This window comes from Rhineura floridana, chromosome 1, assembly GCF_030035675.1.
Source record: "Rhineura floridana isolate rRhiFlo1 chromosome 1, rRhiFlo1.hap2, whole genome shotgun sequence".
NCBI classification, from domain to species: Eukaryota; Metazoa; Chordata; class Lepidosauria; order Squamata; family Rhineuridae; genus Rhineura; species Rhineura floridana.
In genome coordinates, this window is record NC_084480.1 from 25,034,782 (window position 1) to 25,048,318 (window position 13,537).

A 13,537-nucleotide genomic window follows, 5' to 3' on the forward strand; every position below is an offset into this window, starting at 1 on the left:
AAATGTCACCAGTGATGACTGTGGTCTTCAAGATGTTGCTGGACCATCATCCCTACTCATTGGCTGTGCTAGCCTGGGTTGCTGAGAGCTAGACTCCAGCAACATCTGGAGGGCCTCAGATCCCCCAGCCGTCTTGGATAAACCAATCTTCCCTTGGCCTCAATCCTTCCTCTTCAATACGAGGATAATTATTGAAGTGAAATGAATGTGAAGGTTTTGGATGCTGAAGAGACAATTATTTCCTGAGAAATGAAACTGCTGTGTTTACTGCAGCAGGTTGGGAATGAGAGCCTTCTTTAGGAAAGTTGGACAAGGTGGAGGAGCTCCTTGAGCAACGTTTTGATGGGTGTGCTGGGATAGGTTGCTTGGCCACACAAACTTTCTCTACTCTTGGCTTTGAACTGAAGCACCGAGCTGGAATGCAGAAGTCTTTCTTTGATGTACATGTGTCGGAGGAGTCTATGCTAGCACTGCCACTTGAGTCATATAAGGTTGCCCTGCTTGCGAAGGGACCTGTGGGTACCAGTTGAAGATCCTCTGTTTTATGCGACCTTAAATTAATGGCCAGTGTGAGCTATTGAATCTCCATATGTAGAATATAAGCCCTGTTGTACATTGTACATGTTCGTTTGTCACGATGCAAAGGAGTGTGTGCCGATCATCTGGAGCTGCCTACAACATGAGGTCCTTTCAGAATGGTTAAAATCTTTCCCATTGGCAAGTCTTTCCCAAAGGAAGGAGGGAGTGGGCACCCTGCTGCTTCTCTGCAACAGCTAATGGGTGAGATTTGTTTTGCCATTTTGAAAAGATTGGGCATGCACCCCAACCTGTTGGATGGGAGCTGGCAGCTGTCCATGAGGTGTCCATTCCCTTCCAGACGGGGATATGTGTGTGGAAGTTTGCTTCTGAGAAAGTACTGCCTTCACTGAAGACAAGCAATGTGTGCCAACATAGCACATTTGTTCCTGGGCATTGGTTAGGCATATGTTTTAAATCTTGCTCTGCTTCACCCATTTAGCTCATGTGGCTAAATGAGATTGCACTGTACTTCATTTTTGTTGTGGAGGTTCGTATTAACCATTTTATGACATTCCTTTGTGAAGAGTATTGATTATGTTTTAAAGTATCTCTAGTGGTTAAGGTGTTGGACTATGACCTGGGAGACCAGGGTTCGAATCCCCACACAGCCACAAAGCTCACTGGGTGACGTTGGGCCAGTCACTGCCTCTCAGCCTCAGAGGGAGGCAATGATAAACCACCTCTGAATACCGCTTACCGTGAAAACCCTGTTCATAGGATCGGAATCGACTTGAAGGGAGTACATTGACATTTTGTTAAGTCTGCAGAAGTACCTGCTGATTGATTGTTGTAGATATCTCCATGTTTCATAGTTGTTTGAATGTTCAGGATTATTTCATTTTCTTTGGCAAATGTGGATTTGCCTTGATTCTGTACAGCTTAATACCCTGATCCCTTCTCTGTTTATACTGGCAGAATTGAATTCTCTAAGAGCATATCTCTCTCATGCATACAGAGCGAGCCAGCCATTAATGTCTCACAGGAGCTTTCCCCGTCTTCCAGAGCTGGATGATCACAGGAAATATGAAGCACTAATTCTCATCCTGAACTTTTTTTTTTGTCTCCACAGTGGCAAGATAACAGGAAAATGTACAGGTCTTGTGTTTATTCCTGAGCTTGGGAATGCGAAGTTCCTCCATTTGACTAGCCAAACGTGTTGCATGCAGTCTAACGGCTTTTAGCATGGAGGCAAGCACTGGCCACTCTGTGGGCCTGTTTGACAAGGCCCATAGTCGACTTAGTGTTAGGAATGTGCGTTTCCCCCTCCTTATAAGCGTCCCTAAGTTCAGGGCTTTACTATGAATGGAGATCATTCATTTGTATGGGCGAAAGCAATGGGATGCACTTGGAGTGCCCGCTGGAATGAGAGCTAATCCTGCTCCTAGTGGCCTTGGCTATTAAGAAGCAAGGCAGCTCCTGGTTGCATAGCCCCAACTTGGGTTCTCATTCTTGGTCAGGCTTGAGCAGAGACAGCAGATACAGAATCTTTGTTTCTTACAAGAAGGAAGAGCACCAGAGACTTCAGACTTCTTGTAAGGTCTATTCATGTACAACTGGATTGTGGAATGTTTTTCAGCCTGAAGGCCGCATTCCCTTGTGGGCAACCTTCGAGGGGCTGCATTGCATGCCAGTGGTGGGTGTGGCCGTAGACAAACATGGGCGGAGTAAAGGATGCAACTCTTGCCTTTTGTACAGCTGGTGACATTCCAGTGATGCAAAACCCAGACATCAGACGCATCTCCATGCATTCAAACAAGAGGCATTATCACAGGGCACATTCTAGCCAAGTACCCAAGGAAGGCACAGAGCCAGTGAGGGGTGCGGATAGAGAACCTGCAAGGGCCACATTTGGCCCCTGGGCCTGAGGTTCCTACCCCTGGTTTACAAACAGATAAATTGACTAAACCACATTGGTCTTTAAAACAGTTCCCTGGAAGATTGCTTTATTTAGTTTTTCCTTTCCTCCAAGGAGCTCAAGACTATGAACGTAGTGGGTGACGCACGCACGCGTGCACACACATATATTTTGGCCCCAGCTTGTCCCTGTTTCCAGACATTCTAGCCACTGCACCACACTGACTTCTTCCCAGTAGCTCCAAAACTACTCCCATCTCTGCCAGATGCAAAGCCCCCTCTGTTCCCCTCTCCTTGGTTGGCTCTGCTGAAGCTCAGTGTGGATGATGGGACACATGGGATGTAGTTTGCTACTTTGGTTGTTCCATCATAAAGTGCTCTCTGTCTGTTTTCGAAAGGAGAGGACGTGAATTCAGACTGGAGCTGGACTCCACCTCCCTCTGTTTTGTAGAAGTGGCCACTGCACTCTTCCGTCTCATCTTGGCTTGAACAGAGAAGCTCCCCATTCGTTACCTCTGAGCTATGGACAGGGAGCGTAAGGGAAGAGAATACTTTTTACAGATAACATTCAGTGTTTCCTGTCTGTGCAAATATTTGGTAAAGGTCAGCATGCAATGCTCTCTTAGGAGCATTCCATTTCTCTGCTGAAGTTTTTGAGCAGAGCAGTTTCCCTTCATGTTCATGGTTACACTTTCTAGGGTAGCTCATGTGAGTCACTGTCTTGTTAGAACAGTTGGCACAGAGCACAGGCTTCTCAACACATGTCATGACAAAATTTATTCTCCTGCTGCAGCCTTCCCCAGCGTGGTGCCCTCCAGACATTTGGACTATATTTCCCATCAGCCCACAAAAGTTACTAACTTGGGGGGGAAAGGAACTTGCTTTTTAAAAGGACTTTTGTTACTAGAAGATTGAGACACTGAATAACATCATGGGTGGGGTGGTTCTAGTAGCTAAATTGAAGTTGAAATTGTGTTAATTCTTTTCTACTTTTGCCATATTGACTAGCTGTGTAATAGGATAGTTACAATGTGTTATGTTATATTTATAGTGCTGGGATGGTTTTTGTATTGCTGTTATATTTGCCATTTGTTTTTTCTCTATTGTATTATTTCGCTTGAAATTGTTTTTGCCATTGTTTGACTTACTGTAAGCTATTTCATATGCAATGTGTTTTTGTTTTCCTTTTTGTACGTTGCTTTGAGTCCTTATTTTTGGAAAAAAGCGACTAATAAATGCTATTAATAATAATAAATAAATAATAATACTCATGAGGGGTGGGAAAGGAGGTGACCATTTCTTCATCCTTTTTCTCGCAATCCCCTGCCAGAGCACATCCTTTGCAGGTGGAAGGCTCTCTGTTCAGTCCCTGGTCTCTTCAGTTAGAAAGGATCTCAGATAGCAGGCCTGGGGAAATTTGGTTTCTGAAAGGCGTGGGAAGCCTCTATGAGTACAGGAGGCTTCCTGCCTCAGGTGGTTGCCCTCCACTTGGTGGAATGTGATAGAAATGACCCTGGAGAGTGTAGAGGTAGCATTCATCCCTGCAAGCCCCTCTTGCGTGTTTGCTGAACACATCACATCATCACCTGAAGAGGGATCACAATTCTTTTATTTCTCTCCTTGTCACCTTGTGTTGTTTAGCTACAGGACATCGAGTACAGAGAAATCCTTTGATGTACGTGCAAGTGTAAATGAGCCCATAGGGTGCATGTACTTTAAAACAGCCTGAATGGCTTGTAAAATATTCACCCAAAACCCAGAAAGGCACAAGACCAGTTTTCATATTTGTATGTTCCTTTCCTCTTAGAGGTTGCTTTTTTAAAAAAGAAGAAGCTTACTGGGTTTTTAGTTTCACTGAACTCTCTCTGTTAGCATTGCTATTCATGAATCAGGGTTTTCCTTGCCAAGTAGCGCTTGACTGGTATTGGCGTGTTTAACTTAATACAGGATTTTATTTTTAATGGAAGAATAGAAATAACTTCTCAGAAGAGGCATTTGCAAGGTTGCGCAATACACTCCTTGATTCTTTTGGTGTGGACCTTTACATTTATGCATGAAACCCTGGTACTAACTGCAAGGATGCCATCTTTGCTGTGCTATGACTTCAGGCTTGCTCTGCAGACTTTGTAGAGCTTACTGCTGTCTACCCCTTAAATTTTGAAGTCCTGAAGCAGTGTTTCATATGCTACATGTTTGAGATCAGGGGTCAGGGACCTCAGGCCTGGGGACCAAATGCAGCCTCCCCAGGCCACCCCCCTTCCCATACCATGCTCGCCACACTGGCCCAACTTCCCCCACCCCAGTCCTTTTCCCTTGCTGAAATGTGTCCTTGAACTGTGATAATGCCTTTTTGCCTCCCTGGATGGAGTGATGCATGCATAGAAACCTCTGGATTTTGCATGGCTTGAATGTATCCTACTGTACAAAGGCAAGAGTCACATCTGTCACTTTGGCCACATCCGTCAATAGTATGCAGCCACCAGAAGGTTGCCCACAAGGAAATGAGACTGGCTGAAAAAGCCCCCCCCCTTTAGATGTACACTTCACATTTTAAATGTAGATGTGAATGCTTGTATCATATAGGTACTCTCATCAAAGAGCTTGGGCTGGCCGCGACTCCCCATTCAATCAACCAGGGGTGGCTTTTTGCCCCCTTATTAGGCAGTGGTTGTGTTAGTTTAGCTGGGTACCATCTCATGTCCCTTTTTGTTCATTTCCCCTCCTTTTCCACTTCAGCGTGCTCAATGGTTGCTTAATGTCTCTTGGCATACATTGTCTAAAATTCAGGTCGCAACTCGTCTTGGTATCTTGGGGATTGGTGGAAGCATTGGAGGTTGCTGTTTTTGATCACTTCGAGGCAGTGATTCTTAAATTTTGTTCTCCAATGGGCCACTTTAAAATTGCTGATGGCCTTGGTGGATCACTTAATGATTTTTCTGCCACCTGTTGCAATTAGCATTACGCTAGACACTATGATTTATAATGCTTTTATTTCTTATATTGCATTTTGTTGTATTACAGTTTGCATTCCATAGACTTCAAAATTGTAATTCAATGACATACAGCATAAGAAATAAAAGAAGCAATAAAAAAACAATTAAACAATATGAATATTTAATGTGGGCATGTCATGGAGCACGTGAATGAAGCTCGCAGACCGCTGGTGGTCCTCGGACCGCAGTTTGGGAACCCTTGCTTTAAGGCATGAGTGAGCAGGGAGAGAATCTTAATGCATTGCCACTGTACTGCACAACCTCTGACTGTAGCTCCCATCACCAACCCTGGTTGATGTTTGTTTTGGAGAATTTGGTTTCTAAGCAGTCTTCAGAGGTGCTTTCCCAGTAATCTTAAGGTTCAGGAGTACAAGTGCCTGGAGAACTGACTGCAAGAGTGAAGTTGCTGTACTTACTATGCTTGCCATGCTACTGAAATGTATGAATTTCAGAAATATTGGGGAGACAACAGCTTTTGTTCAGAACCTATCCATATGCGCCAGTTTAAGAATATGTTGCTGATGCCTGCTGAACTTACATGGACTGTATTGTGAAACTTATTTTCCCCCTTTTTGTTTAGGTGTTGAAAACGTGTAAGGCTCAGAAATTTGAATGGACTAAACATGAAGAGCTTGAAAGCAAAGTTCAGGAAGAGTGATGTAAGTAATCCGTGGCTCATTGTAGCTGACTCATATCTGTTAGTCTTGTATTGTGGAAACATTCCTTCACTCCCACCTTGATAAAGCTGTACGTTAATGAACTACGAGGGCGGAAATAGGAACACTTGTAAAATGTAGCCGGAGAGAACAGGAGGACTCAACACTGTTTCTGTTCTTGTGTACTGTTTAATGAGTCACTTGAGCAGTACCAAAGCATTCAGTAACACTGTTGCTCAAATTGAATTTTGGTCTCTTGTTGGATCAAGATGTTGACCTGATCATTACATAGGTGAGACCCCATTTGAGACCCCCATTTAAGCTGCTGTGAGCTTCCTTACGCTGAAAGCAGGATATCATTGTTTTAAAAAACTCTGTCCAGTAATTGCAAAATTGCCAGAATCCCCACAGTTCCTGTGTGGCTCAGGACTTCTGCAGCTTGCTGACCCATTGCAGGAAGCTAAAAACACTAACAGGGCCTCTCTTTCATATCTGAAGGTCTCTGTTGAGTGGCGTTTCAGCCTTTGCTTATTTCAAACTTTTGCTGCATCTGTCTGGGCCCAGGGGAGCCAGGGAGTGTGCTAGAAGCCATAAAAATAGGCTAGTGCAGTGTGACCAACAGGTCCCTTGCAGACATTTCCTGAGTATATCTGTAAGCGATCTGAAGTCATGGGGTAGGATAAAGACCAGGGAGACCAACTCAGTCATTTAGGTGTCTGTGACTGATTCAGTGTGCCTCAGCAATGTACTGCTCCTACCAAAAACCACCCCACCACCCCTGTAGAATGGAAATGGGATTGCTGCAAGGGTTGTGGAGATTTTAATGTCCCCCCAAAGTGTTGCCTTTAGCATGAGTAACAGGAATCTGCCTTGTACAAAATCAAATTAGATGGTCCGTCTAACTCAGTATTGTCTGTACTGACAGGAAGCAGCACTCTATGGTTTCAGACTGGGGATATTCTCAGCCTTACCTGGAGATGCCAGGGATTAAACCTTGGACTTGGTGTGTGAAAATCACATGCCCTTCTCGTTCATTTAGATCAGCCTTTAGCAGCCTGGGTACCAATATGTTATTGGCACTACAACTCCTATCAGCTCCTGCCAGCACAGCCAGTGTTCAGGAATGATGGGAGTTGTAGTCCAGGAACATCTGGGGACCAAGGACTGGGGAAGGCTGATCTAAGTGAAAGCCGTTGCTTACACTGAAGGCCAAATTTAGCTAGATGCAGTGGCACATATATCACGCATGTTACATATTATATAATGACAGTTTTTTGTTCTTTGTGCATATCTTCACAAAATTTAGATGAATTGGTCTTTCAAAGCTGAGAAGAGAAAGCTGTGTGTCTGAATACCAGTTTAGTGATCACATGTGCCTCTTTTGCCTGAACAGTAGTGACTTGTAGAAGCTTCTCTACAGATGTTTGCCTGTTGTGTTTTGTTTGTTTAGATAGGGAAGGATGCCAATTTCTAGGCCTGTGGATGGCTAATACCAGACCTAAAATCTTACGCTTTTAAGAACAGAAGGAAAGTCCCACCCATCCACCCATGCCATGTATTACAATTTACAAAAACTACTACAGCTGACATTTTGATGGTGGTCCTCTTGTTTGAGAGCAAGAGCCACAGTTGTTGGTCTCCTGGCTGATGGGTTGAGCCTGTTTCTCCTTCCTGTTACTTCTGTCTGAATTAGCACAAAACATGATGTTCTCACTGCAGTATCTTGGATAAGAAGCTTTTTTCGGGGGGGAAATGGGCTACTTCCTTTCCTTGTGCCCGCTGCTTGTAAAATGTAGCTTTGGAATATCTCTAATTCAGAGTGTGGGGAATGACTAATATTGGCTTGGAGAACACAGTGACTTCTTTCTTTTTAAAAATAAACATGGTTTTGTCCCATAAAAAAGCATATATATCTTCAGAATGCCTTCATGATGTCACATTTTTAACTGCTACAAATCCCTCTCAAAACTCACTTTTTCAGTTAAGCCTTTGGCACAACCCCCTGGTTCCCATGCCATACAGCAGGGGTCAACATGGTGCCCTCCAGATGTTGGTCACGTCCAGCATGGTCACTTTTCTAGAATTATGGTGTAGCCCAACAGCATTTGGAGGGCACTATATTGGTTACTCCTTCTGTAACTGAGCTGATAACTAAACCAAAGCACATGCAACTGAAACAATATTGCATCCTTTTTTGACCCTGGCCACCACTCTCTCATTCCTCTTTTTTCTCCTGTGTTTTACTTTTGATTGTGAGCTCCTCAGGGCAGGGACTTGTCCCCTTGTACTCTGTCAAGCAGCATGTACAGTGATGGCACCATGGAAATAAATAAATATATTATAGGTTTTTAATAAGTCTTTTGTGTGGCCACTTAGTCATATTTCTAGGATGTTTTATAATGGCAGCAGCAATGTAAAAAAAAAAGTAAAAGAATATAAAAAGAAATCTTTAGTTGATTCAGCTTCTGTCTCCAATTCTTGGCATTAAAGATTAGAGTTTCTGAAGTTACGAAGCTGTGAAAGGGCCACTTCCCACAAACTGTGGCAGCAAACCCAAGTTTGCTTTAGGAAGTACACTTGACAGGAACCTCTTACAGCCAGTTATTGCTCGTTGGTGGGTGTACCTATATGAAGCCCCCATTTGCCATATTTTTCCTTTGAATGAAGGTGAAAGCTGAATGTCTTGTCTAAAAATGTTAAGCCAATATTGCATAAACAGTTGTTGTGACTAATTGCATCCTACTAGGACCCAGAAACTACTTTTGTGTCCAGAGCTGTTTCACTTGTGTGTGCGTGTAATGCCAGGGACGAGAATTTGGATTGGAATAAGGAAGGGCAGGAATGGGTAATACATATAAAGGATGAGATAGAGGTGACCATTATGGGAGGGTTCATGGCAACTTTTCCCCCCACCCCAAACGGATAAGAACATCCCCTGATATTCTTGTGTTCACTCTAGTATTTCTTAGTGCTGTTACTTGTACAGTTAAATTTTCAGATCAAGCCTATCCTTTATATGTATGCTCTGACATCATTCCAGAAAATAGAAAAGTAGCATGATGTATGTTTCCTTCAAAGAGCTTTTTGATTTACTGGAGCGCTATCTAATTAAACAGGTCTCACAACAAGTTCAAACCCTTTTCTACACACACACAAACACACACATGCTGAGCCTATCTCATTCTGTTGCTTCTTTTTTTAAAAAGAAAATGATGGGTAATTAGATATCATTGATTTAAAAAAAATGTTTTAAAATTACTCCCTAGACTTCGAAGGATGCCTGTAGCAAATATTTGAGCCTGCTTTTGTCTACCTTCCGTCTGTGGTAACCCTGCTGCTTCAGAGCAGCTGTGGAGCGATTACCAGATTCGATCGCTATGGAGCCTCATGTCAGATTTTGTAATACGCTTGTTAATTCAAGCCTCCTAAGCTACTATTGGAAGTGGATTTATATACACACAGCTGAATTGCTGCTATGTCTTTGGGTAATCACAAGGGTTGAAATGTGTTGATGGCTTAATAGGTATGAACATGTGAAGTTGCCTTATGCTGAATCAAAGCAGTGGCCCATTTTGCCCATTCTTGTGTATTTAAGCTGGCGGCAGCTCTTTCGCGTATCTTCTTTAACTTAAGAGAGCAAGGATTGTGCCTTCTGCATGCAAAGTATATGCTCTGCTGTTGGCCACTCTACCTGTGTGCATGGCAGTCTTCCCCAACCTAGTGCTCTCTAAGTGGTGTTGGACTACAACTCCCGCCCACCCCATCCAGCATGGCCAATGGTTAGGAATGATAGGAGTTGTAGTCCAACATCTGGATGGTCACAGGTTAGCCAGCCCTGACATAAGTAATGGTTACTGTGAACATGCTGATTTGTTCTGTTTGCTCCTGCCCTGTTTGCTCCTGCCCTGTTTGCTCCTCCCTGCTAGCACTTGGGAGAAATAAACCATCATCTCTGGCTTGCTGTTACCTCTAAACTAGGGGTTGTGGTTTTTTCAGAGTGAAACAAGCCACCATCCTTGGTTTGCAAGCAAAGCCAGGGATTTTGGTTGGTTTCCCCACCATGCTAGAAGGAATGAGGAAATTGGGCGAGATCACCATGTTTGCAGTAAACCATTGGCTATGGCTTACAGTGATGGGGGAATGAGGCCTCTGAGTTTCAGTGGGCATAAATCAGCCTTCCACGGTCTTGTGCCTTCCAGACGTTGTCAGACTACAACTCTCATCCACAGTTGTCATGGCCAACGGTCAAGGATTATGGGAGTTGCAGTGCAACAACATCTGGAGGACACCCAAGTTGGGGAAGGCTGGTGTAACTGCAGAAAAACATTTGAATCTGAATGTAGCAAAACTGCCTTGAGGGGCCTTGCATCCATCACTGCTTTAATGATCACAGCTGTAGGAGATGAAGGGCATCAGCATCATTCTAGTTTTGCACAAAGGCCAGGGTGCTTCAGTACTTAATGCCCACTTGGCTTAAACAGCTGCTCTTTTCTTAAAATATGGAAAGTTTTTTGGTGGCTGGGAAAGTGTTGAGTCAGCCTATGGAAGGGGTAGCTACCATGGTCGTCCCCTCTAGTTGTTGCACTACAACTCCTGTCATCTCTAACCATTGACCATGCTGGGCTGGGGGGCCAATGGGAGTTGGAGTCCAACAACATCTGGAGGGTACTGCATTGCCCACCCTGGTTTATGGTCACTATCATCCACCTTGTTACTAAAAAGGTGCTATGTACATATCACTTCTAGAAAAGTAGTTAATAAAATGGCATACTCTGTCTAACAAATGGAAACTGTTTCTGTGATGTAAATTTTATTAATAAATAAATATTAATATAAATAAATTTTAAATGGCCAGTTTTAACTGAGGGGTAGAAAAATAAAGAAAAACATTCTTTGTCGTGTAGGAGAAACAAATGCTTGTTTTCTCCCGAGGCTTAAATTGTAAGTAGGAGTCCCAAGGACAGCTTGCTCTGATCTTATCAACACCTCTTATAAAAGACTTCCTTTTAATCCAGCCAAAATAAATTCCTTTGTTTTTGTTTATGGGAGGTAGGGCTTGATTTATTAAAAAACTCTTGGCCTTAAAGATCCTCATTCCATGGAATCAAAATAAATTTGTAATCCCATAATAGTAGAGAAGAGATAGAGGAGGCTGGCTGTGTCTGTCTAGAAACAAAGCGTCTAAAATTCTGTTTCTGAAGGCAAAATGGGATCAAAAGCACTAGCTGAAATCAGTTCATTAATCAGTTGATTCAAGTTAGGTTAAAGCAAGGTTATATTAAACTTTCTTTATGCAGAGTAGTTGAAAAGTATTGTGGATGCTACTGAGATTGTCCATGTTGAAGGTCGGCTGTGTCTTGAGCTACATATACAAATTCTAAAAAGTCTGTTCCTGTAGAATATTTTTTTCTAAATTGTATAGTCATTTCCCTGCCATTCCCTGCCTTCAAGCAAAGGAACATAGGAAGCTGTCTTAAATTGAGTCAGACCATTGCTACACTTAGGTCAGTATTGCACACACTGACTGGCAGTGGTTCCAGACAGAGGCCTTTTCCAGCCCTACATGGAGATTTGGGGGACTGAACCAGGGACCTTCTGCATGTGAAGCAGATAACTCTACCACTGAATCTTAATTTAGCGCTTGTGATGGGACGGTGTCAGCTACACCTGAGGGTAGCAGGCTAGTTAGGGGGAACAGGGCAGGCACTGAGGCCTGCAACAAGCAAGCTTTGCAACAGCTTGCGTGCTAGCCTAGGAGACCAAAAATGGTTGGGAACCTCAGGAAGGATTGGCGGAGCTGCCATGAGGTGACTGTCTCACACTACCTAATGGTAGGAAAGACCCTGCTAAACTAAAAGTATCCTCATGAGGAGTCCAGCCAAAGGTCTGTGTAGTCCAGCATCCTCCAGTGGCCAAACAAAGACCCCTGGGAAGTCCACCAATAAGGGTTGCAGGTAATAGTTGCTCCCCACACATGATGTTAAGTGACATACTGCCTGTGAACCTGGAGGGTCCCAAATAGTCATGACCATTGATAAACCTACTGTCGATAAATTTGCCTAATCCCCTTTTAAAGGTATGTGAACTAGAGGCCAAAACCACATTGTGAGGCAGCAAAATCCATAAGCAGGTGGTACTTACATCTGTCCTGAATTTATTCCTTTAATTAGGTGACAGGATTGTTGCTGTCAGATGCTGGCGAACATCCATCAAGGGCTGCTCATTGTGCCTTGCTTGTGACCTTCTCAGGGACATAGGGTTGGTCATTGTTGCATGCAGAGTGTTGAACTAGACCAGGGACAGCCGACATGGTGCCCTCCATTTGGACTATAGCTCCCCATAATCCTTGATTGTTGTCCATGCTGACTTGGGCTGATGGGAGTTGTAGTCCAAAACATTTGTAAGATAGGGTAGTACACTGGCTACCCCTGAACTAGTTAAACCCTTGATTTGGTCCATCATAGGCTCTTTTCACCACTGTCTAGTACAGAACTAGGCATGCTTTACATTATTGAAATAATTGGATTTGATTGCACCTAATTCTGTGCTGGACTGTGATTATTTCTGTGTTCTTTTATCTTTGTTTTCTCATTTCCTCACATTCACACCATTGCTGTTTCTCTCCTTTCCCTACTGTCAACCCTTAGTGTTCTTCTAGATGTTGTTGGACTGCACTTCCCATCATCCCTGAATACTGGCAATGTTGGCTACAGCCAATGGGATTTATTTATTATTTATTAAATTTATATCCCACCCTTCCTCCCAGTAGGAGCCCAGAGCGGCAGACAAAAACACTTTAAAACATAAAAAGAGATATTAAAATATAGTAAAACAAAACATCTTTAAAAACATCTTTTTTTAAAAAACCTTTGAAAATATCTTAAAAAGCAATTCCAACACACACACACAGAGACTGGGATAAGGTTTCTACTTAAAAGGCTTGTTGAAAGAGGAAGGTCTTCAGTAGGCGCCTGTCTAATATTGAAAAAATGTAAATGTACTGCCTTCAAGTCGATTCCAACTTATGGTGACCCTATGAATAGGGTTTTCATGAGACTGAGAGGCAGTGACTGGCCCAAGGTCACCCAGTGAACTTCATGGCTATGTGGGGATTCAAACTCTGGTCTCCCAGGTTGTAGTCCAACACCTTAACCACCACGCCACACTAGCTCTCTGTCTAATATTTAAGGGGAGGGAATTCCAAAGGGTAGGTGCCACTACACGAAAGGTCCGCTTCCTATGTTGTGGGGAACAGACCTCCTGATAAAATGGAGTAGTTCTAGTGCAAAACGTCTGGAGAGCCCCAGGTTGGGGAAAGCTGCTTTAGAATGCAAAATGCTTGGGTCGGGGGCCTGTCTGTAGCTTATTTTACATTGTGAATTGGCATGTACATTGATGTGAGCTGCATAAATAAATTATAATTATCTTGATAGCTTGTGGGCTTCTTATGAGGGA

The 13,537-nt window shown here is 43.3% G+C and overlaps 1 protein-coding gene across 8 annotated transcripts in view; it reads left to right on the forward strand.

The window, feature by feature from the left end:
• The window catches only part of RAI14 (retinoic acid induced 14), a 135,489-nt gene that overhangs the window by 8,339 nt on the left and 113,613 nt on the right, over positions 1-13,537 (forward strand). For 6 of the 8 annotated variants that reach the window (XM_061616070.1, XM_061616007.1, XM_061616015.1 and 3 more), the window contains exon 1: positions 6,006-6,085. Coding sequence is in view for 2 of the 8 variants with exons in the window: in XM_061616024.1 (XP_061472008.1) it covers positions 6,050-6,085 (36 nt within the window). In the remaining 6 variants the exon portion in view is untranslated. Of the gene's footprint in view, positions 1-6,005; positions 6,086-13,537 lie in introns of those variants that run through there. The other 2 variants (XM_061616024.1, XM_061616034.1) reach the window with 1 other exon arrangement.